Raw genomic sequence first — 26566 nt, forward strand, 5'->3', positions numbered from 1 at the left:
GGGGGGGAGTGTTACTAAAGGATGTGTTGGTGATAGTTGGCAGGGGGAAGGTCAGATCAAGCGATGACTTTTTGGGTTTGTGTTTAAGTATCTAGCCCTTTTCTACACTGGAAAAGCCTTAAAGAATCTACTCTCATATCCCTGTGTGTTCCAGCCTGTTCTCTCCTTACCTTCTTTTGTGGTCCCCAAATTCCAAGAAACCCAGAATAGACTTGAAGTTTTAGAAGTTTAGATGTAAGAAAGTACCCCTGTGGTCATGGGGCATTGGACCAAAGAAGAAATCAGCAAGGCCTTACAGGAAAGGTCTTTTACCTGATAGGCACTGGGACTGCAAGTTTTCCTAGGTATCCCTAGGTTAGGAATAACCCAACCTTTATTATTGCAAGGAAAAATGGTCTCTTATATAATCAAGCTGTGTGAAAGAAAAATGTACACAGCTGGTCCTACACCACGCCAGTTTACTGTGCATGGTTTTTTTCTTCCTATTGTATCTTTATTAGTGAATTTAGCCTATAGAAGGGAATGCATTTAAATTAGAAATGCATGGGGACTGGACAGGGATAACAGTCATCCTGGTCTTTCACAAATAAGATTTTTTTTTTTCCATTGCATGATTAGATTTATTTCCCAAATAAAATTCTATTAAGAATAAATGTTTGGGGGGAAGCTGGGTAGCTCAGTGGATTGAGAGCCAGGCCTAGAGACGGGAGGTCCTAGGTTCAAATCCAGCCTCAGACACTTCCCAGCTGTGTGACCCTGGGCAAGTCACTTGACCCCCATTGCCTACCCTTACCACTCTTCCACCTATACGTCAATACACAGAAGTTAAGGGTTTAAAATTTAAAAAAAAAAAAAAAAAAAAAAAGAATAAATGTTTGAAGTAAAAATACTGGATTTAACTTCCCATTGATCATTTCCCAAGCATTATCAACTACTTGCACTATACAAGATGCGGAAAGGTTATGAAAGCTAAGTCTGCTTCATCAGAAACAAAGAACATTACAAGATGGCTTATAATTGAGTGTTGAATAGTGTGGGACAATCTGTAAGAGAGTTCAGAAAATGACGTGATCATAGAATAGTACCAAAATTCTTTACTGAGGTGAGAGTCAAAAAATGGATTATATTTGGATGGGCAGAAAAAACAAGGTCACCCCTAGAAAAGAACAGAATTTTAACAGGGGGACAGAGGTGAGAGCAAGTTCATATGTGAAAATGAACCACATGCCTGGAGAGAAGAGTTTTGGTGGGGCAGCATAAGCAGTGATCAGGAAAGCCCAGGTGTAAAGGGATTGACTCCAGTGCAGAAATTTTTTTTAATTAATTTAATAAGCAATACAGCTAATAAGCCAAAGTGTCGTAATGGTATAGTCACAATAGTGGTTCTTTTTTTTTTTTAAACATTTCCCAATGCTCTCAGTGATGGCAAATGTTTTAGAGACCAAGTGCCCAAACTGCAACCCTCACGCTGCATGGGATCCCTGCTTACCCCAGACAGGAAGGAGGAAGCGTTCCCATTGAGCCATTGGGCAGAAGGTAGGGTCATGGGAGAAATGTCGTCAGCCAGTGTAAAGAGGGAGAAGGGAGTGGCCCCAGCTCCCCTCTAGCTCTGCTTCCTGTGAGCCACCCACCTTACCCCCTGTGCTCTCCCATTGGCTGCTGGGCAGAAGGGCGAAGGATGTGAAAAAATGTCATCATGCTTAGTGAAGAGGGGGAGGGGAGCAGCTCCCTCTGGCACATGCACCATAGGTTCACCAACAGGGCTCTCTATCTGATAGTTTCCATATTGCTTGTACCTTTTGACTTTAAAAACACATACTATGCATAAAAGAAGAGTTCTGGCTTCCTCAGGTGTGCCCCATTGTTGGTTATTGATAAAATTCAGGACAATCACCCTGCCCTAGACATGCCACACAGCCCTTTTCTTCAAAGGCCCCTAAGATTCTATCACATCTCTGAGTACTTGTAGGGGACTTGAGCTCCTTCAACAGCAGAAGGAACATTGGCTTTTGGGTCCAGAAGACTTAGCTTCACCTCATGCCTACCTTCATGCAGTTTGAAGTCAGAGGACCCAGGTTCAAGTCCCAACTCTACTGCCTAATACATGTCTGGTCTTTACCTTTAAGGGCCCTTCTAACTCTCAGGCTTTGAGCCTATGTTCTTCAGTGAATCTTGCACTAGACCTTGAGTTTCAGTGATCTGTGCAGTACTTCAACAGCAACTCTCCTTAGGAATCATGGGTGCCATCTTCAGTTAGATTAATCTTTACTGCATCGGGCCAATAGAAACATATCCAAACATGTACATCACAGGTCATAGTGGTCACTTTTCTTCTTACATCTTATTGCCTAGCATCTCTCCTCCCTGTGATATCATCAGTCTTGCTGTGTTTTTGCTTCCTACCCTGAGATTTGCTTCCTACCCTGGTTTTATAAAGCAAAAGTTCAAGTTCAGTTTACAAGGAACACATTTGAGAATATTCATAACACAATAGTGATAACTACTGAATTAGTCATTTTTCTTTTGTCTCTGCCACAGAGTCATTTATATCTGGTGCTTTTTTTCCCCACTAAGTAATTCTATAAAATAGTTTTCTTGTTCACAAAAAAGCATAGAGAATTTTACTATTGTGTTTCAGTTTAATGTGATGGCAACAGCCGTGGAACTTAACAAATACAGTATTGTTTGCTTTTTCAGTGACTCAGAGAAGCTATATATCACACAAAGACACCTTTGTCCAGTGATATAAATGGACTTGATGAGGTTGTCCCTAGCTCTCTCTCAGAAAAATAGCAAAGGCTAGCTATTTGTCCCAGTATGAATATGAACCTTTTGGTTGTTATACTTTTTAATTATGGCAGAATTATAACTTAGACATAGATACAGAAAAAATTTTATTCTTTCCTATATATGAAACCTTCTAGTAGACCATATATGTGGACCATACTTAAATTTTGTCATATTTTTAAATACATTCTGACAATGACTTTATTAATAAGATTTTGTTCAAAATAGAGGAATACATTGTTCAAGAATTACAAATAAACATGAAATATACATTAATTTTTTAAACCCTTTCCTTACATCTTAGAATCAATACTCTGTATTGGTTCCAAGGCAGAAGAGTGGTAAGGGCTAGGCAATGGGGGTCAAGTGACTTGCTCAGGGTCACACAGCTAGGAAGTGTTTGAGTCCAGATTCGAATCCAGAACCTCCCATCTCTGGGCCTGGCTAGCTGCCCCCTATACATTGATTTTATAATTGAGAGATTGCAATAATGTTATACCAAAATTTAAAAATATTTACCTCAACTTTCAGTAACATATCAACCTAACGAGATCGTGAACCAGAGCTATGAGAACGGCTAACAGATTATCCGTCTGGGTAGTGACCAGTAAAATGGAAGAAGGTTAGGCATGCTCTAGTTCTCACTAACTCTCAAAAACTCCACAGAAAAAAGAATTATGCACAAAAAGTAGACGAATTATAGCTTTCTCTATATGACAATAATAAAAGCTCACATTTTATAGCATTTTAAGGTTTGCAAAGCATTTTACAAATATCTCACTTTATCTACACAACTCTGGGGAAGTAGATACTATTATTTTGCACATTTTATTCTCTCTCTCTCTCTGTCTCCCTCCCTCCCTCCCTCCCTCACTCCCTCCACTCTCTGGCGGGGCACAACAACCCAACCCTCTGGCTTGTGCTCTATGGCCCGCTCAGCAATTTCTGTACTACTGCTACAGTCTTTACTGGCATACATTGGCCCTGCCCTCACCCCATGTTTTTTTGTCAAGCTGCAGGCCTTAACTCTACCCAGGATGAAGAGATACAAGAAAGAGAGAGAGAACTGAGGCAGGACACCAGCATGCATGTGCTGCTATACTAAATCTGAAAGAAAAGGGACTGGCTTTCACCTGGAATGGGAGGAGGTTGAGATGACTTTGAGGTCTAGCCTCAGAGTACTTGACATAAGCAGGCTAATAATAAAAAGAATTTTTAAATGTATAATATTAAGGAAAAACACTGAAGATCACTGGTAAGAGGGGAAAAAACTCATTTAAAAACCTAGAATGCCAGCACATTAATGAGCAAGAAAAATAGAAAATCAGAAAGGAAGGTAGCTGCCAAGACGTAAAAGTGAGCACAAATGCTCTCAGTAAATATTGCAAGACAAAAGAAATTGAACCAATACCTGATGAATTGGAACCCTATAGATTCCCAAGAAAACCATCACAGGATGTTGCCAAATGGGATAGGGTGGGGGAAGACTACAATGACAGTAGGAATGCAGAAATCTTAAAGATACATAGCAACAACTTTAGGATCATAGGCCTCCCAAAAAACCTAAGTCAAAAAATCTGAATATCATAATGCAAGAAATAATACAAGAAAACTCCAGAACTTCTAAATACAGAGAAAAAAAGCAACAATCAGATGAATCCATAGATCAATTGGGGGGCGAGGGGAAGCTCTATGCTGCAGACTAAAGTGGTTAAAATTTAAACAGTTCTTATGACAAAATATTCTCTAAGTGACCAGGTCACTGAAGATCACTAAGTGATCTTCAAATATAAAGAGAAAAAAAATGAAAGTCACAAGATTATTCCAAACCTACCAGAGCAAAAGAACTCAAGTTGCAATCTGAAATGACATACCCTGAACATCTGAAAACAGATTTCAGTAGAAGTAGCATTTAAAGCATTCCTTTAAAAAATATAGATCATTCAACTTACAAACACCTCATACAACAGAAACACAATAAATGTAAATAAACACAGCTACCAAAGTAACTAAACTTCTGTCAACTTGAATCTAAACTTATATGAAAAACTATTAAAAAGGACATAAAACTAGGCAGAAGCAGACTCTGATGGGTTGGGGGCAGGACAGTGTTTTTGTTTTTTAAGAAATAACCACAAAAATATCATTAAGAAATTTCATTCTAAAAGAACACGAGGGAACAAAGATAAAGCTAATCTGGTGGCAGAACAGACCTGAAACACCATGGTCTAAACCTCACAACTACCTCCTTTTGTGCCCCTCAAATTGGTGGTTTTTGTGGAATTCATTAGAATAGGAGAGGAAAGGTAGAGAGAGGAGAGGGAAATGTGTGATTCATCCTAATCAAATCAGTGTTAAAAACAATGAAGGGAAAGTAACACTTGTAGTTTCTGCAAGAAGAGCATCTACAGAATGGGTGAGGTAACAAAGGAAGGGGATAAAAGTAGGAGAAAGGAAGAAAAGATCTTAATAATGCAAGGAAGAGGTCTCACTTTAATATACCAGTGGGGAGAAGTATGTATGTTATGATGGTAGATGAGGACTCTTAAATGCATATAATCTACAGAGATTTAGTGCTCAGAGAGACTGACTACTCCAAAGGAGTGTTGTTCTTCCATGGACAAAAATTCTACCTCTGAAGAAGGTCCCAGGTCCCAGGTCCCAGGAGCAACCAGCATCCGGAAGGGTGGGAGGGCATGTACTCAAAGAGAAGATTCCATGGCAAATGGGGAAAGAGGATCATGGATAGTGGTATAGGGGGTAAAGTTAGACTATATGATCAATGACTTCAGGAAATTTTCACCCTGTAGAGGTTTAATAATGAAATCCTCAAGAAAAATGAGTCAAAGAAAAATTACAGAAACAAGTTATTCTCAAAAATCAAGGTAGAAATTCTAATAAATTGCTTTTGTGAGATAAAAAATAGTCTTAATAACTAAAGCAGAGAAAGATAAACACAAGACTATCTAGATAAAGATCAATTAAAAACTAAATAAAATCTTATCAAACACTATAGCAATTCATCCAATAAATCCAAGTGAGATTTATGCTAGAATTTCAAGGATGAGTTCGACATTAAAGAAACAGTCAATATAATTATATTAAAAAGCCTTTGACAAAATAAAAAGCTTACAAACTATAGACATAAAAGAATATTTTAATATTAAATATCTACAACCAAAAGTAAGCATATGATGAGACTACACTAGCTTTCCTAATAAAAGCAGGAATAAAGGTGCCCACTCCCTGCTATTATTTTATATAAAGAAAAAAAGGCTAGCCATAGTGTTAAGACAGTGAAAGTAAAAGCATAAAGGTACAGAAGGGGAGATAAAAATGTCCTTGTTTTTTCATAGTGGGTACTTAGAAATTCCTATGGAACCAACAAAGATACTAAATGAGATATCTTCATCAAAGTGCAGAATATAAAATAAACCTATAGAAAACAATGACATTTCTATATAATAACAAAATTAGAAAGGCAATTATAGAAAAGGAAACCACACTCCAAATAACACAATGCACAAAATATTTGGGAGCTTATCTGTAGACATTCAACTACAAAGTGCTTTTTAAAGAAATTAAAAAAAAAAAATTAGTGAGTTGAACACTCAGTACTCCTAGCTGGGTAATACCCCTATAAATAAAAATACCAGTACAACCAAAATGTGTAGTTTTAATGCTATACCAGTCAGACTATCAAAAGGATATTTTGTGGAACCCAATAAAGGGAAGGGGACACAGATGGACATTTAAGTTAGATTTTATTTTAAATAAAGATATCAATAAAAATATAGTTATAAAAGAAGTATCAACCAGAAATAAGATCCATTCACCAATGGATTCATGTTCAAAGATATAATAAGAGTTCTCAGAATTGCAAACAATGAGAATTCTTTCCAACATTGCTCCATATCACTAAGAATAGAAAACAAATCTAAGATTTTTCCTCTTACTTGGAAAGTAAGGCAAAGATGACAAAAGGTATACGTGAGAGTCAGTAGACTTCCTTTAGTTTTCAGAAGGGGTCAACAGTGTGATCCGGAAGCTGGAAGCCAGGAAACATGATTGTGCTCCTTACTCTGTTGGTCAATCTCTATTGTGTTCAGTTCTGGGATCACATCTTAAGAATGATTTTGAGAAACTGGAGAATATCCATTTGAGGGTAACAGAGACAGAGAAAGTCCTCAAGGTATGGGAAATTAGTTCATGGAAGTAGGAATATTGAGTTTGGAAAATCCTCAAGTTCCACTTGGCCCCAGAAAGCAGTACTGAGAGCTGAGAATAGAAGTTTGAAAGAAGCAGATTTTATCTAGATTAAGGAAAAACCAATTGTTGTTGTTCAGTTGTTTCAGTCATGTCTGACTCTTCATAACTCCATTTGGGGTTTTCTTGACAAAGATAATAAGAGTAGTTTTGACATTTCCTTCTCTAGCTTTTTTACAAATGAGGAAACTGAGGCAAATAGGGTTAAGTGACTTAGGGTCACACTGCTAGTGTTTGGCCAGATTTGAACTCCAAACTCCTGACTCCAGACCTAGCATTCTATCTACTTGTAGCTGCCCAAATCAAATGGAGTCTTCTAAAAAAAGAACTTAATCCCTTAGGGAGGCCTCACAGACCACATGGCTGCTTCTGATCCCATCACTCAGAACCTTCCCACCTCCCTTAGCCTCCTCTCCCCTAGAGGGCTGAAGGATGAAGCACTAAACTCTTCCCAAAGCCTTCCTTTATAGAGGGAGGAAATTGGACTTTCAGCCACTCCCGTTTTTATCTGCAACTCTGCTTGGTTTCAGCTCTAGGGAGTAAGATGCCTTTGCATTGGGGGAGGGTACCCCTCCCCGAATATCCACCCCACCTTCCTCCTTCCTTTCCTGTGTTGCCTTCCTTCAATAGATTATAAGCATCTTGTCTTCCTTTTTCTCATTTGTTACTCCAGGGCATATCACAGTGCCTGGCACATAGTAGGCACTTAATAAACCATTATTGAATTGAATCAAATTATTATATAGGGAGTTATTATTTAGAATTGACCTGAACTAGTTTATTCTCTAAGGTTCCATAATTCTATGTAAAATGGATTCTCTGAAAATATATGGGTATCTGGGTGTTGCAGTACATAAAGTACCAGGCCTGGAGTCAGAAAGACCCAAGTTCAAATCATATTGCAGACACTTAGTAACTGTGTGACCCTGAGCAAGTCATTTCACCCTGATTACCTCAGTTTCCTCCTATATAAAATGAGCTGGAGAAGGAAATGGCAAACCACTCCAGTGTCTTTGCAAAAAGCAAACAAGCAAATGAGGTCATGAATCATCAAATATGACTGAACAACAATCCAAAAGATGGAAGAGGTCAAGAAATATACACTATTAACTTGCTTTTTGGTGTCTCTTTCCACCCTTGGTATGTTTCCCAAAAAAAGTGAAAGTGAGGTTTTTGACGTGGAATGGTATAAAAAAAAGAATTACCAAGGTTGAAATTTAGTAAAATCTAGGAGATTCCAGGTTTTGCTCTTTTTAAAATTTCTTTTCTACTTCCTGCCCTGAAGCCTAGATTGTTTACCAGCAATATGTATTTCAGTTAACTGTTATATTTGTTGTATATTTGTTGCCAGAGATGCTATTGATAAAAAGTTGAATGCAGTAGCTTTGGGCTTTTATCAAGATAAGTTTTCAATAAGCTTTATAAGGCATTTGAAACACAATCTGTAGTTAATTTAAGTTCTTTTGTACAGCATGAAAGAACAAGTCTTCTCCTGAACAATGAATTCATAAGCAGGTTGTCAATTTTTTAAAAAGTTAATGTTATAGAACATCTAAATCTGAGTTATAGAATATCTAAACATGGAATATCTAAATATGTGCTCATTATAGAGTACATACCAGTTCTTTCCATCCCAGCTTTCTTTACTCTCTTTGTACGTCTGTGAAAAAAGTTAAGGAAGAAGAGCCCCCCAGAAGTATTTGTCAGATTGTAGTTTTGTGAAAATTAGTCTAAAGAACTTCTCTTTTATATCACCATAGAAAGTCAATACTATATTACCCTGAAGCTATTATTAAATTTGGCATTTTTCAAAGAGCATCTGAGAAAACTTGAATTAAGTAACTTAGTTAAATAACAAATGCTGAATTAGAATCATAGATGACCTCATGTCTATTACTTCTACAACATCCTTTAAGAAATAACTGTTGGAAACGTTTATTTTTCTTATATTTAACCAAAATTTGCCTCTCTAACTTTCTTGTCCTCTTGTCCTCCCAGCCTAGTAGAATAATTCAGAGACCATTCTGATGTAAATTCTCCTACCCCCTAACACCTCTTCTCCTAGGTAAACGTCTCTAATTCTCTGAACAGATCAATATACAATGTGCTTTCCTGGCCACTTTCCATCTCATTTTTCCTTCCTGTGAATGTGGTCTAGTGTCCATCCTAAAATGTTAGGCCCAGAATTGAATACATATACCTGATGTGGTTTAGACAACACCACAAAGCCCTACTTATCTTTTCTCCAAACTCTTCGGTATAAGAGTGTCTCAGGCTTTGCCTCTTACACTTTGGAATCTTTTTAGGGTAAATGGGCAAATGCCTGCCAGACTCTGTCCAGGAATCCCCTTCTTATAATAGTACAGATTTTCAATGGAATAGTCACTTCCTCCCCACTCTTCCCTTCCTTTTTATTTCACCAGCCAGTTCATTATTGGTCCAAATGCTCTGCTTTGAGCAGAAGGAAACCTCTAAGAGGTGTCTAGGTAATCAATCACCCTTACCACAAGTCTGGCTTTCCTCTGTGTCAGCTTTGTTTGGAAAAAAATTCATAGGTCTAAAGTTTACCAATTTATATTCTCTAATGTCAAGAATTGTTTCTACATAATCTAATATCCTCCGCTAGAACTTTTCCAGGAGACTACAAATATCTATACTAATATTCTTCATGCTCTGTGCAATTGATGGACAACTTTTGAAGTTTGTTTTATTCTTCATTGGAGATTCTTTTTTGGTCCCTTACATTTTTCCAGTTTCTTCAGTAACAGCTGTCACTGTACTAAGTTTCTTTTCAAATTAAAGACTACCTTATATAATGATGAGATCCCTCTATTCTTAGAGCTAGACAGAACCTAAGCAATCACTTCCCCCTCCCCATCATTTAACAAAATAAGAATCTAAGACCCCAAAAGATTAAGCAGAGTAAAGCAGCTCATTATAGAGTAGATACCAGTTCTCTCCATCCCAGCTTTCTTTACTATTTGTACAGCTGTAAGAAAAGTTAAGGAGGAAGAGCCCCCTAGAAATGTTTGTCAGATCATAGTTTTGTGAAGATTAGTCTAAAGAACTTCTCTTTTACATCACCATAGAAAGTCAAGACGTGTTTTTTTAATGTCTAGCTATACCCATTAAGTATTCTTTCTACTTCAGTAAATATTGCAAGGCATCATCCTAGGTACCAAAGACACAGATTAAAAATTAGCCCTTGGGGGCAGCTGGGTAGCTCAGTGGATTGAGAGCCAGGCCTAGAGACGGGAGGTCCTAGGTTCAAATCTGGCCTCAGACACTTCCCAGCTGTGTGACCCTGGGCAAGTCACTTGACCCCCATTGCCTACCCTTACCACTCTTCTGCCTTGGAACCAATACACAGTATTGACTCTAAGACGGAAGGTAAGAGTTTAAAAAAAAAATAGCCCTTGTCCTTATGGAGCTTAAATTCTGTTGATGGAATGATATAAGGCACAAATAAGCAGAGTTGCTTGATAAAAAGAAAGCCCTCCAGAGTCATTACAGTTATACAAACTTCAATACAATGAATATAATTACAAGTGTTCTCTGTAACAAAGATGTTTTTAAACCTTGGAAGATGGAATATAGACACAATACTTTGTTCATCTGGTTATAATAAATCCTGAATACAATCCTGAGCCTTCTCATGCCCCTGACTACAATCCTTCACTCTGCAGGCAAATAGTCTGATTTGTGTACCAAGCTGAGCACTTCATATTCCTTTTGTTAATTTAATTTTGTCTTTAGAAAAATGCAAGAAAGTTCAAGAGCAGGAGTGGGAAGGGAGGTATTTGGGTGGGTTAACTATGTGCTTAATACTACTACTTTATTTTCTTATTCATGAGCCATTGTAAGAATCTCTGATATACTGCCATTTTTCAGAGCCTACAAAATAGAAATAAAAAATCTTTTCAACAAAATTTCATTACAGTAAAATAATTTATATGTCTGAATTCCTTATGCAACATTTTACTCATATTAATAGTTTTTCTGTTAATTTCTAAATTAATTCAATTAGTTTAAAATTTCTCACATTTTTAAAATGTTAAATTTGTAATAAGAATTTAATTTTAAATTATCTGTTGCTTTTAAGTAAAATGACCACAGAATAATCATAGGAATATGAATTTAGAGCTAAAAGGAACCTTAGAGTTCATCCAAGTCATCTCAAAATGGGGAATTTGAATTCAAGTCTTAACAGCTTCATGTGCAACATCTTCTGTTCTATGCTACACTGCCTCTCCAGGGTTTAAAGTGTACATAGAAATAAGCAACTCTTTGCTAAATTGATCCATGTGTCATCTAGCACAATTGTGCATAATCTGTTGATCCCTCACAAATATTTATAATACAGGGACAGCTGGGTGGCTCACTGGATTGAGAGCCAGTCCTGGAAATGGGAAGTCCTGGGTTCAAGTCTGACCTCAGACACTTCCCAGCTGTGTGATGGTGGGCGAGTCACTTGACCACCATTGCCTAGCCCTTACAGATACTCTACCTTGGAACAAATACACAGTATTGATTCTAAGATGGATAATAAGAGGTTTTTTAAGTACATCCAATACAGACTCCAGATTTTTGTGAATAGTTTTCAACATCTATGGTGTTTTCTGTCAGTAAAATACTCTGCTTTTCCTCTTGTAGCTTTATGCGGGTGCTATCCTGGAAGTATGTGGATGAAAACTAGGGCGGTTCCCCCAAGTCCAGGGTAAGTAAAATCATCACCTGTGACTAAAGCCAAACGTGTGAGTTGGTGGCAGTCCCAGGTGATGCGGGCCCAAGTTGTGCCTCGTCCGGGCTCAGAGACACACCCAGCCCAACAGCTATGAGGTCTGCTTGTCATGCAGTGAGGCCTTTTGTCTCAGGACCAAAATAAAAATCACTTAAAACAGGCATTTTCAAGAGGAGGGAGCATTTTTTAAAGATAACAGGCTCTAATATAATTCATAATATGTTTCTCAAATCTATTAATTTATATTGCAGGTGATCTGGAGTCCAAACAATACAGTCTTTGCTTTAAAAAGGACTCATGTTAGGATGCATTTAAATAGTACACACATACCCCAGAGCTGCTTAAAATGTGGATTTTTAAGTCTTTCCAACCCAATTTCAATCGAGTTGCCACAGTCATGTACCTGAAACACATTTGCTCAGTCTTTCATTGACTCTCAGTTGTTTCTGATCCAACACAGACTCCTTTGCCTGTGTATCTTTTAAGACCAGGATCCTCCCTGCCGTATTCACACTGTTCCCTTGGATAGCCTTGAGGTCTTGGCCTGGCCCGTCTCCACCTCCACACTGTGACAGATAAAAGGTGGTCTGGAGGCTCAGCCCCAGAGTCATAGAGAGAGGGAGAGGAAGGGGGCTCAGCCTAGAGCAGGCTCCAGATTTCGGCCCAGCCAGGTCCTCTCTGTGAGGCGCTGCCGCTTACCAAGGGCCAACCCCAAGAGTCAGGCTAGTCAGGAGCAGAAGGGAAGACCCTCATTCCCCAGCCCCCCTCCGTGGAGACACGCTGGTGCCAAGGGATGCCAGGGCTGGATTCTGTCCTCCAGATCAACATCCCCTAAATCATTTACTTCACACAATGTATTCCCAAATCTTGGAATTCTTGTCTTCCTTTAAGGTGGGCCCAGCTATCACACTCTGAAGCCTGCCCTGGGAGGAGCAGCTCCTCAAAGATAGGGACCATTTTGTCAACTCTCCATCCCCAAGGCTGGTAGAATGCTCCGTATATCCATAGAATTTCATTCCCATTTGTTTAAATCAGTGATTCCCAAAGTGGGCACCACCGCCCCCTGGAGGGTGCTGCAGCGATCCAGTGGGGCAGTGATGGCCATAGGTGCATTTATCTTTCCTATTGATTGCTATTAAAATTTTTTAAAAATTAATTTCCAGGGCGCTAAGTAATATTTCTTCTGGAAAGGGGGTGGTAGGCCAAAAAAGTTTGGGAACCACTGGTTTAAATGAATTCCCATAGGACTTAATTACAGAAAAGAATTTTTTCTTTTCAAAGAAAGAATCCTAAATAATAAACTTCAAAAGATATTAATTTAGAAGGATATAGCTTATATGAAAATAGTGAGATTTTTACATATATCAAATAAAGGTATATTTTAACTACAAGATTTTTGGCCACTATTGTTCTAGTCACTTTAAATATAGTTTAGAGAGCTGAGCTTACCTGAAGATCCGCCACTATTTCCAAAGGGCCAGGATTTTTAGATTTTCTTGAATATGTAAGTATGCTCATTACATATTTTCACACCAGTTTGATTCCTGCCTAATTCCCAAAGTATTGTTTTCCCTCTTTTACACAATGACAGGATTAATTTATGAATTCACTGTTATGTAATTACCCATTTTGCATGTGCATTTTGTTGTTGACCTAGCATGCTGTAGAATAAAATATTGTCCGTTTTCGTCCCCTAAATCTAGCAAAGTAATAGTAATAGATTCAGCCATCTAAAAGTATCCCATGAAACTTGTTAACATTTATATATATATATATATATTCAGCAACCTTAGGCCCTGTCATCACAGTATCACTATGCACATTCCATTACACTTTGGTGTAGAGCAGAAGCATCAGAAAGGTCTTCCTAGGAGAATACCCAGAACCACTATTTCACCTACACTTGGCAAAATAGGTTTAAAATTCCTCTGCTACAGGCAGCCATTTGTTGAGGAGGGGGTGGAATTAGAAATTTATTTTCTAAATGAAAGAATAGAGGATTAAGGATTAGGGAGACAGATTAAAGAGATTAATAAAAAATAAAATTATCCCAGTAGAAAATAAGCTCCTTGAGGTCAGGTACTTTTTATCTTAGACTTTTTATCCCTGCTGCCTATCACAGTGTGTATTACATAGTATGGTATAGTCCAGCCTGTGGGTCAGATGCGGCCCCCTGAAATGTTCTGTCCAGCCATGCAACATTATTCCTAATCTGACGAATACAATGAGAAGGATACAATACAATGAAATTTCAAAAGAATTGCCTTAGAAACAGACTGACAGATGAGCATTTCCTTTCCTTTGGCCCCCTCTTTTAAAAGTTTGCCCATCACTGGTATAGTCTAGTAGAGGCTTGATACATACTAGTAAATTGAATTATTCTTGATCTAGAAAATTTCAGGAGGAGAGAAGTAGAACTGTAGTCCAACTTCATAAAGGACAAAACTTAGAATTGTTAGGCAAAATGTTAGTCAGTGGAATCACAGTGGGAAAGAACCTAGACTGAAAGAGTCCATAAATTCTGTGCTCAGACCTATCATTAAACATCCATAGGCAAGTGAATCTGTAACAAAGATGATATGGTGGCATTTCATATGCAGACTGCAAGTAGTTACAAGTCAACTTAGAATACATTGCAAAATGGATTAAGCTCATATGTATTTATCTAATGGAGTCCAAAACAAAGGATTTATCCTCTGCTTACCCCCAAAAAAATTCACCTTGCATGATTTTTCTAATTCTCTTTCTATTCCTTAGATAATTTTTATCTCAAAATGATACTATTGACATCTTGACTTTTCTGGTCAGTTAGCATTATTAAGCACCTACCACAACTATGTGCTAGAAATACAAAGACAGACAAAAGACAGTCACTGTTCTCAAGATCTCTGTCCAATGGAAAGGGACAGCATGCAGACAACTATGTACAAACAAGTTATATACAAGATAAATAGGAACTAACCAATTGGGAAATAAATCAACAAACTATAATAACTAAAAGAGAGGGATTAAGCTCATTACCTCAACCTTCAGCGTGGCAGACAGGCTTGATCATCTTTCTTGTTCCTATAAGGTGCTGCCTTCTTGCAGACCTTTACTTTCTGATTGTATTGATTTCTGTCTAATAATTTGTCATAGAGGAATGTCTTGTGCTACTCCAGGACTATCCATTTTCACTAGGATCAGAAACAACTTTGATTCAGTGATTAGCCCTGCTACTTAAAATGTCTGGTTTTATGCCTACAATGATGACTTCTTCAAAATAGTGGTGTTCATCCTTTACCATCTTTTTAAGTGTGAATTATTGATCTTTTTATCTGATAGTGTTTTACATGTATCTTTAGATGACTAAGAGACAGTAGTAACTCAGTCTCAGGAACACCAGGGTGTGTTCCTTGCCTCTGGTACTTATTAACTGTGGAGCCCAGGGCCTCTCAATCCCACAACACCTTAGACAACTCCCTAAATCAGAGAGAGATACAATCTGCAAATCTAAAGTGGTAGAGTTTGTTCCCACACTAGGAGTTACCCGCACTTAGAAAATCACAACTTCACTTTTCAAAAAATGTAATTGTGTAATCTATGCAGTTTGAAGACTTGTATTTTTATGTTATTTCCAAGTTTTTTGTTCTGCAACTTACCTTTTAATGAAGTATGAGCTTTCCTACGAATGGAAATCACTGTATTTTTTCCAAATATATTTGGTATGGCTCAAAATTTTTTCTAAATATGTAAATGTTATTTAGATTCCTCAGTTAGAATTTTCACCTAACTGATATATTCTAGTGAGAAATTATGTTAATGTTTTTATAAAGCAAGTTCTGTAAAGCAAGATGTATTTTAATACAGTTAATTTTCTTTTTGAGTTGCCATTTATTTTTATGGTTTTAAACCATCTCTTAAAAACAGCAAAAATTGAAAGTCTCCATCTCATGGTTACAGATATTGAACTCTTTCCATTATCTGTCCAGCAATGCATCCTATTCTTAAATATTAGATGTCTTCCTTGATTAGAAAAATATACTCTTTTGTAGCTAGAGAGATTGGTAGATTAGTGACCCTTCCCATCCTAGCCTTGTCTCAATTTCTTTCCAACTTTTATACATATCACTCTCCTTTATGTACACCAGAGCCCAGCTACATTGGCCTTCTTACTGTTCATTATCTTCATCCACCTCACCGTCTCTAAGTTTGTGGAACTTCAGCTAGCCATACCATCTAGAATTAACTGTAAATTAATATCCCAGCTGCCCCTGAAGGGGAGAAAAAATTAAACCCTCAACTGGTTTTTAACCACATTCTACCATATATGCTTCCCAAGCATTTTCATTAGCCAATTCTCAAAATACCACTGCCTGAAATAGAAGAGTTTATGGTTTTATCTTGAAGAGATTTGTGTTGATGTTGTTATTGTTTGAAATATAAGATGAATTAAGTTAAATTTACTATTCTTTGGCTATAGTTGCAAAGGAAAATTTTGTGAAGAGAAAAATTCATGTCTCCCCTTAAAGCTACCATTTCATTTGCTTTAAAGCCTCCAAAGAATCCTTGTCTCCTTTAATCACTTATTATAATCACAGGATTTTACAAACTGGGAAGAAATTTAGAGATCATGGAAAGCAACTTCTTTATCTTACAGATGTGGGAAACTGAGGCCTGAGAAGATTAGATGACTAATGTAGTAGCAAAATAAGGACCAGAACCCAGGTTTTCTGATGGATGTTCCTCTCTTTCCAACAGAACACATTTTTTATTCTCATGTTTATATTCGTCATCATCCAATCTCAAATTCAACAAACTTATAAGCACACCTTTTTGTAACCTATTTCCTGATAAATCTAAGTTAAATCCTAAAAATACAATCACATTTTGTATTTTTAAACTTGAATGAAGTACTGCTCTGATGTGGTTTCATTTAAAACAAACAAAAATGTTTTTTATTGGTTTCTATTTGCCAATAGTGCAATCCTTAAAATATGTCTTTCTATTTTACTACTAGCAAGTCTGAGAATTTCTAAAAGTGAAGGTTTCACCAAAAATAGCACAGTGGACAAAGCAGTGAGATCAGGATTATGGTATACTCACCAACACTTTTACGCTCAAGAGCCCTATAAATTACATTTTAATAAGAATTATCAAAGTACAAAAAGCCATGGGTACTTTTATCTTGTCTTTCATCATTTCTATATTTGAGTACTTCAAAGTATTATTGACAGTGCTACCTGTATAACTGTCAAGTAACCAAAGTAATTGATGGAAGAACATCTTCCAGAAGTAGTTGATCAGATTAATCTCTTCTCTGAGAGACTCTGGCACTGATGTCATTGATCAGACTGTTTTTAAAAACTGCATTAGGTAGACTGGAAGATGGAAACTTGGTTATCTTCAGGGGCTCTATTTGCTAGTACAGGAGCTTTTTATATCTAAATGATTCTTCCTAAATGCTACCTTTAAAATGTATTTGAAGGGAGCCCATAAACCCAAAGTCTTATGAACTTTTTCCTTTGTTATTTTACCAATTTGAAGATTAGTACCCACTGAAACATTACAGTACGAGAATGTAGGAACATTCATTCCAACATCACTCAAAACAAAAGCTTTATAATGTTCTTTTCTCTTTTAAAGTTTTTGGGTTTTTTTTAGGGCATTTTGGGGGAGATTTTGCTCATTATTTTGTTGTGAAGCATTTATAGGAAATTTTCCCCTAAATCCCAAGATAAATTGTATATTTATATTGAGAATTTAAATGCAATAAATATCATGTTCAGTAATAATTAATGTTAGTAAATAAGGCAAGAAATGGATTTAGAGAACAGTAAATTTGTTCATTGCAACTGATGTTTTATCAATAACACAGTACCTTATTCCTGTGAATGTTTGGGAAGACATGGTTTTCTGGCCAGGATGTAAGTTTCTAACATCATATTCCTATTCAGAGCAGAGCCATGGTTAAAACTGAGTGACAGACCCAGTTCTAAAGCAATAGACCAGTAAATGTTGCTCACTGACTCCCACCACCATCAGTCTCTCCTCATTTATTTCTGTGGCAAAATCTAGTATTTACTGATCATGAATTGGTTCTGGAGTGTACTGAACCAGAACTAAAGTAAAGCCACTCTAATGAGAATAAAATTGGCATAACCTTCTAAGTCCTAAAGTATTTTAAAGGAATTTTAATTTAAAGGGGGATATTATTTCAAGGAACTATAAAATAGCAAGATGTCAGCTGAATAGTAATTTACTTTGGTGAATTTATCAGTTACTTCATACAGATATGAACATGGCTAATAAAAGCTAAGAATATAGGCAGTTTTAAGGTTTGTAAGTGCTGTACAAATATCTCATATTGTCCCTATAATTAACCTTGGGAGATCGGTGCTATTATCAGCCTCATTTTATAGATAGGGAAACTGAGGCAGAAAACTTAAATGACATTTTCAGAGTCACACAGCTACTATGTCACCAGATTCAAACTCAGGTCTTCCTGACTCCAGGTCTAATGTTCTATCTACTGCATCTAGAATTTCCAGGGACATAAGACTTGAGAAGTTTATCTCACAATTATTGCATAACAGAATCAACAATTCAGAAATAATCTTGGTTGTTAAAAGAATGAGTTACAAATAATATGGAGTAAATAATGATAAACAAATTTCACATGGGTGAAACCATGAACTCTATAAGGTGAAGGAGCAGCTAATGTGAAAAAAATTTCAAGATTTTCATGGACTTGAAGTTAAATGTGAGTCAGCACTGCTGTGGCTACCAAGAAATAAAAAGCCAATTCAGTTTTAGGCTGTTTTGTCAGAGGCACAGAGCTCCCTGATCAAGGACATTAATAGTCCCCCTGTCTTTTGCAATGACCAGGCCACATCGGGAGCACTGCATTCAGTTCTGGGTACCACAATAGGACCATTGACAAATGTGAACACATCAAAAAAAAAAAAAAAAAACAGATGAAAAAATGATGAAGAGTCCCAAAACGAGATCATTTGAAAAAGTTCATAAGGGGGGAGACGATTAGGTACTAACTGAAGGGACATGCTATGTTAACTCTACAGAACAAACCAGAAATTAGGTGTTCAAGTACAGGGAGGTCACTTTTGGCTCAATGTAAGAAGAAACCTTAACAGTGGAGCCTTACACAAATGGAATGATATGTCTGGTCACATCACTAGACATGTAGGAGAATTTGGGAAGGAATATCTGTAGTGTAGGAGATTGAACTACATGACCTCTACAAAGTGTCTTGGAACTCCAATCCCATGAGAATATATACTATATAGTGTGGAAGACATGCTAAGACAATAGATGCACAAAGGAAAAAGTGAACATTGCGCTTAGAGACAGATTTGTGGCGGTTTGAGTTCGAAGCAGCCTAGAATGGTGTGATATGTATTGAGCTGGAATAAGAAGATCTAGGTTCACAAGCAGTCCCTGTCACTCATTAAATATATTGCTTTGGGTAAGTTTTGGGGGAAATGGAACAATATGAAATAAATAGCACACTTAGGTGGGTTCCAAACTTTGTTGAAAGGAAGAATTCAAAGATTAGTCATTACTAGTTTAATGTCACCTTGGAAGGGAGTGCCAGGGATATGTACTTGACTTTATTTCATTTTAAAATTTGTATCAGTGTCATGGATAAAGCATTAAGGGCATGTGTTATCAAATTTGCAGATGATACAAAGCTAGAAGTGATAACTGACACACTAAATGAGAAAATAAGGATACAAAAAGATGTCGGCAGGCCAGTACATGGGGCCAGACTAAGTGAAATTTGGTAGTAATAAATACAGTCTTACATTAGAGTTTACAAGGACAAGGTGGGAAAGTGTAGCTAGAAAGCAGTTTGTCTGAAAAAGATCAAAATGTGTTAATAGAATGGAAGCTCAGTTTGAGTTAGCAGCCAAAAAAAAAAAAAAAACAAACTGTATAATGACATCTTCAACTGCCTTCAGTGAGGCATATTGTCCAGGAGTTGAGTTGTGATAATTCCACCAAAATTCCATGCCCTCATCAGACTACATTTGGATTATTACATAAAAATCTGAACCACACTTTGTATCAAAGGCAGCTGAGATGGTAAAGGGCCGTCTGAGTATCAATTGAAGGAACCAGGGTGGGGAGTAGCCTGAGGAGGAGAGAATGGGGGAGAAATGATAGTTATATTCACATATTCAACAGGCCATCATCACATGATGCATTGCACTGGTTCTATTTGGTCCCAGAAGTATAAGGATAATATTAGAAAAATTAGGCCTTTTTTATATTAGTTTAGAGATAAGAAATAGAGAAGCTGGCTTAAGAAAGAATTGGAGTTTCAAACAGAGCTAAATCAGTGTCATTTTCAGGTCTTTAATAGTTTTTCTGTGGCAGTTGGCAGAGTCACTCACAGAGACTCTCTCTCCTGTCTGAGATAGAAGGAAAGGAGAGAAAGACCTGAAGGAGTTAAGTGTTTTCCTTTTCAACTTGGGAAACACTAGTGACTATCTATCACTGTTTTTATAGTTGATTTAACTCTGAGAAGACCAAAGAAAAACCTGGTCTTTGGTTTGGACTCTGAGTCTGCTGAGGCTCAGAGTCATAACTTGATTCTTGTTGAAACTCAACCAGCTAGCCTTTGTTATTTGTATAACTTGAAGGTGAAGTTAAGAATTATAAGAATAATAGTGGTAGTTTATTTAGAATAGTAAACATTTGGGTTAGATCAGGAAGGATTAGTGTAGCCTGTGAAAAAAAGAGAAACGGTTCCTTGTGGAACCAGGGAGTTTTTGGGTGGAGTTAGAATCCCTTAGAGTTAGAAATCCTTTTATCCTTATATGTTTTTCAATAAATATTTTATTTTTTATAAGAAGAGGCTCTTTAGTGTCCTTGTGCCTGGCTCTGAAGAGAAGTTCATTTATGAGCTTCACTTTATCACTGAAGATATTTTTGGATACATCTATCAAAAGTATCTGAACAGTTTTCAACCTTTATTTGCATAGTTTTCACCATTTATTTTTACATTCTCTTATTTTTACAGAAGACAAAACAATATATTTGGCTAAAAGTTCAAAAGAACAACCTTCACATTGTTGGAAGATGGGAAGATGAGGCAGTATAGTCCAATAGAAAAAGATTGGGCTCTGCAGTCAAAAGCCCTGGATTCAAGTTCTTCTACTGATATTTTCTACCAGTATATGCTTATGACTTTTAGCAAGTCATTTAACCTCCATAGGCCTCAGTTTCATTATCTCTAAAGTAAGGGTGTTGGATGGTTTCTGAAGTCTCTGAACTCTGAACATATGGTGTCTGACTTCTTATGATTAGAGGGTTTGCCTTGAAGTATTCCCTTTCACTGGAGGCCTTCAGGTAGTCTTGCTAAGTATTTTATAGAGGAGTTTCTCATTCATGGATGGACTAGATTGGATCCAGTTGCCTCTAAGATTCTGGGATTCTATGACCTCTCAAAGCTTCTGTGTTTTTTCCATGTCTGTAACACAGGCATAATAGTATATCTGTGACTTAGGTCCTAGGATTCTAAGGATCAAAAGAAGTCATGTAATAAATTCATTATAAAGATTGTACACTATCTGCCTAATTGTGATACAAAAGAAGTCTGTAAAACTTATATATGTTCACTTTTATATTAGTCCATAGAACAACATTATGTCTTAACTATTCTTTGAATGGCTTATTAAATCCAACAAATATGATACTACTAAGTAAAGACAGTACTGTCTATAATCTAAAAGTTTGTATCATCTCATGAAATATTTATAAAATGTGATTGATCTTTTGTTATATATCTGAATGCATCCTCCAATCCTTCATGTCCTAAAAACAAATCTTTTCTTCTCTTTTTTTTTTTTTAATTTTAGCTTTTGTCAGGAGTGACAAACCCAAACTCTTCAGGGGATTGCAAATAAAGGTGAGAATGTTTACCCGTTTAGACTGAGGAGAGAGGAAGAACAGAAAATGTATCATTTAGAATGAATTATGCTTATTCAGTTTCCTTAAAATTCAATCCAGTTACCTAAGGGCATTAGTAATTGTAGCTAATTAATGTTGACAGGAATTATAAGTGGTCAGTTAAAATTGGAAGGAAAAGCTAAATTCACTACAACTAGAATCCAAAGCCTAGACAAGTATCAGTTATCTATGAAATTCATGGGTAGCACAAGGTAATCCCTCAAAAACTATGTGAGCTGACATGTTGAAAGGCAGCCTCGCAGCCAAGAAGTCTTTGGATTCAGGTCCTACGTCTTACAAATGATGACCATGCAACCGTGGGCAAAACACTTATTAGCCTCTTGATGGTTTAGTCATTCTCTAAAAACACTCAGTTACATAGAAGGTACCAACCTGTATTAATAGAATTTCTCTTGTGGGAGTTTTTAGTACCCTTGAAATCACAGATCCAGACCCTGTTCTCCATGCAGGCTCTGCAGAATGTCGTAGCAGATGTTCATGCGCTTAGTTCCATGGAATGACTCCAATGTGACCATCAACAGCTTTAAAATGGAATACCCCTCATGGTACAAAAAAACTACTTAGTTCCCTAAAGTAGGCTTTGAGAACTATATAAGCACACTTTTTTTTTCATTTGAATGAGACTAAAAAACATGTTTTTGTACTGTAAGCCCCCAAATTTGCCTTCATGTTGGGGGTTAAAAAAATACCTTCTTGGATCAGTCACTTTTCTGAGCATTGGTCCTCTCATGGGCAAAATTATAGAGTTGAACTAATAATCATGTATGACACAAACGTTTCAGTGAAATTCCACAGTTTCTATGACAAGCAAAGCTATCTTGCAAAAAGGGATTGATGTACCTGCCCCCAGCAAACATTTGAAAATCTGTTTTGGGAAGTGAGTCAGTGCAACAGAAAGTGTTAACACACCTCCAGGATATTTTCCTTTTCCTCCCACAGCATGGGTTAACCAATCCTATTGGCTTTAATATTGGATCTTCTATTTGTTAAATGTTTTTCCCACTAAGATTGGAACTTTGTCCAAATTCTATAGGGAACAACTGATCTAGTCAGTCAGGTTATCAACAGTTTCAGAAAGTCCAAATGAATTCTTGGTAGGCTATGGTAAAAAGATCATATTTTCCCAAGAGCAAAAAAAGTTTAGCTGCTTTATAGGATCCATCTAAAAATAAAGCTGACAAGTGTAGACCCAGGGAGCACTTTTATTTCTGAGCTATGATTCAAAATGATAGAAATTCAAAAAAGAAATACCGATTTTTTCCTAAAATAATGTTGAAGGGTCTCAACTCCCTTGTTGTAAAGATGCTCATTTGACACCTTGTTCAGTATTTCTTTTCTTGGTGATGTGTTAGCCAAATTATTTAAACTGCTGTTGTTGCCCGTCAGTGAGTTTCCTAGTAGAAATTAGACAAATAGTATATTGCCATTTTGTTATTTATACAATTTTTCCTATTTTGAAGAAGACTGTTTTTGTTGATTTCATTTCAGTAAGGATTATTAAAAGAAAAAGAGCCATCCCTTTTTAAATCAACTGATGATTTTCAGTTTCATTATGTAGCTGACAGCAGTTGACTACATTTTTGTCTCAATTTCTATATTTTTACGGGGTCTTCTTGATATATACTCCTCTGAATTTCAGTAGGAAACTTATGAAAGTATGATAGTAACCTAGAGAATCTGGCAAGCATATTGCCAAGAACAGAAAAACTGAACAAGATGGTAATTGGCTAATTCTTCTATATTGATTATAACTGAGACTCATTTTAAAAATTGTTTAATCTATAAATAAAAAGGAGACTTAAGTCTCACAGTTCAAGTTTTACATTTTTTAAAAAATATAGCAATAAACCAACTGACTTATTATTAGTATTTTATGTGTTCTAATGCATATTTATAGAAGTGGTTACAATAATTGTTATAATTTAGTAAATAAGTATATTTATCATACTAATCTGTCATCATCTCCCTGAGACTTTATGACATAGAAAGGAGACCTGTGAGTAACAGTACAGGAATGAGCATCTACAGATGTATGGACAGCTAAGCAGCTTTTTGATTCTTGAAAATCTGAAAAAAAAAAAGCACAGGAAAATCTCCAAAGTCCTGGATCAATCCTCCACACAGGATTTATGGGAATAATCAGTAACTGAGAAGGTGGGAAGGAACATGATAGGAAGTGTCAAAGAAAGTACCATATCACAACAAAAGATCTGTCTCTACAGTTTTTATCTCCTCCACTCCTCCCACGAGACTTTGTACACAGCAGACAACAAGCACTTTATTGAATAGTTATAATAGAATCATATCATGGTAAAAAGTAAATGTGATCTAAAAACTGGCAATTATTTAAACTATCCTACACAAAGTAGCACCAAATCACTGCTAAATAGATTCCCAAATGAATTTTAAGAGCATTTTTATCCTAGAACTGTAAAGGGTTCCTTCATGTATTTAAACCTTTTAAAAAATTATTTTATTTAGCTTCGACTGAATTTAATTGTACAGTCGAGGGGCAAAAATCTTTCCTTTCAGAAAATAACGATCATTCTCTTTTGTACAGTATGTTCTTGGTTCGGATCCTGTGCTAAAGCTGTTGGATGACAATGGGAACATTGCTGAAGAACTCAGCATCCTCAAATGGAACACAGATAGTGTGGAAGAATTCCTTAGTGAAAAATTAGAACGTATATAAAATATGCTTTCAGTTTTGTTATATCATTTCTTTTCTTCAGTGAATTTTGCAATATCAATCATTGTATCCTTTGGTCACCTTTGGGAGATTAATTCCTTGCCAAAAGGTTGTGCGTACTTTCTACTTTGAACCGAAAGTCTCTACATTGCACATGATCTTGAACAAGTTGACCAACTGTACAGAATCTGCTTTTGATCTATTCCCTCTCTTGTCTGTTGTTCCCTCTGATGAGATGCTTTATAACAAACATGGAGTTAATTATGCAAATAATAGAATTTGTTATATTTGGACCAGTTCTACACAAAATGGGGAGGAGATGGATGAATAAGGAAATGATGACCATGTCTTGTCTGTATGCCATGCTCCTTCTTTATAAGCAATGACTAGAAGTCACTAGCAAATATAATATACTGTGCCAATGACTTCTTCATTTTTGTGACACCCCAGCTTTCTTTTTAACAGAAATACTATAGTTTATAATGAATGCTAGTTCAGGAAACATTTCATCATTGTGCCTGGTTTCAGCATTTGTAGCATTTTGTAAAACACTCCAAGAAGTGCACGTTAGTGACGATCTCACAGAAAACCCCAAGAGGGCTTGTGTAGATCTGATGTTTAGTGTATTCTTTTCAGTGTTTGACTTTGCTGCAGTGAATGAGTCAAGAAAAGATTCATGTATTAAACTGAACTAGAATTAAAAATTTTCAACCTCTGTCTCAATGTGAATTCTTTAGGCAATTATTTTAATGCATTTTTTTTGTTTGAAAGACACATTTCCCCATGTATATTTTAATAAGCTTTAAGTATACACATATTTTTAGCCATAATCCCAGAACTACTGTGCTACATAGAAACATCTCACAATTGCCATTGTTATTCTTACTTTACATATTTATGCTGTTCTATGCCTCAAAATTATACAATACATAATCCAAATATATTAGATAATTTAAATTCATAATCTAAAAGATGAATGGAAGGTTCAGACCTCAAAGAGAATAAAGACCATAATGAAGGATATATTTGAGAAGTTTTTAAAAAGCAATAATACAGTGGTACATCAGTGTAATGGAATATTACTGTGTTGTAACAAATATGATGAATACAGAGAAGCATGGAAAGATCTTTATAAGCTGGTGCAGAGATAAGCAGACCCTGGAAAGTAATATAGACAATAACTACAAAAATGGAAATGGAAATAACCACCAAAGGAAAAAAATCTAAAGTGAATGTTTCAGAATTACAAAGAGCAAACATGGCTCCCAAGAATAGATATGAAAAGATATACCTCCCCATTACAGAGGTGGGAAGTACATGAGTATGATATATTGTATAGTGTGGTACATTTTATATAATCAGACTTTTTAATGCATTTATCAGGTGTTCTCTCTCTCTCCCCTCCTTCTCCTCCTCCTCCTCCTCCCCTCCTCCCTTCTCTATATGGGTTCACTCTAGGAAAAGGAGGTGCATATTGGAAGAAATTTTGGTAATGTAAAAAAGAAGGTATCAAGATACATTTTTTAAAGGCAATAGTTTCTAGGAAACGTTTGCAGATTATCTTTTTTTTAATTAGTATGATACAGAAGGAAGAAAATCTAGATTTAAATTTCAACTGCCTCCATTACTTCCTGCCTGTGTGCCCCTCAGCAAGTTACTTGTCCTATCTGGGCCTCATCTCTCCAACTGAAAAACGACTAGATAATCACTTAGCATTCTTTCTATCTCTATAGCAAAAATTCTCTTAATCATGTTGCTTTAGATATTAATTAGCTGGAAGTTTCCAGTTGTACCAACCACCTTTTAATAGTGCAAAAATCTTTGAAAAGTCAATAGGTTCCCCAATTGATGAATAGGCATTTTTTGGATGAAATCAAAATTACATATAGTTAAATGAAAAAAATGGTCTAAATCATTATTGACTAGAGAAGTGCAAATTAAGACAACTCTGAGATATCTAAATTATCATTGGCTAAAATGATAGAAGGGGGAAATGACATGTTGGAGCAGATATGGGAAAATGGGGACAATAATACACTGTTGGTGAAACTATGAACTGATCCAACCATTTTGGAGAGCAATCTGGAATTATACTGTGAATTTGAGAA

At 36.4% G+C, this 26566-nt stretch overlaps 1 protein-coding gene across 1 annotated transcript in view; it reads left to right on the forward strand.

Annotated features, from left to right (window-relative positions):
* Window positions 1–25175, forward strand: part of SELENOF (selenoprotein F) — a 48957-nt gene extending 23782 nt beyond the window's left edge. The window contains exons 3-5 of the mRNA XM_044671616.1: window positions 11707–11770; window positions 21658–21707; window positions 24330–25175. Of these exons, the coding sequence (XP_044527551.1) occupies window positions 11707–11770; window positions 21658–21707; window positions 24330–24461 (246 nt within the window). The 3' untranslated portion in view covers window positions 24462–25175. The remainder of the gene's footprint in view (window positions 1–11706; window positions 11771–21657; window positions 21708–24329) is intronic.
* The last annotated feature ends 1391 nt before the right edge of the window (window positions 25176–26566 follow it).

This window comes from Gracilinanus agilis, chromosome 4 (genome assembly GCF_016433145.1).
Source record: "Gracilinanus agilis isolate LMUSP501 chromosome 4, AgileGrace, whole genome shotgun sequence".
Taxonomy (NCBI): domain Eukaryota; kingdom Metazoa; phylum Chordata; class Mammalia; order Didelphimorphia; family Didelphidae; genus Gracilinanus; species Gracilinanus agilis.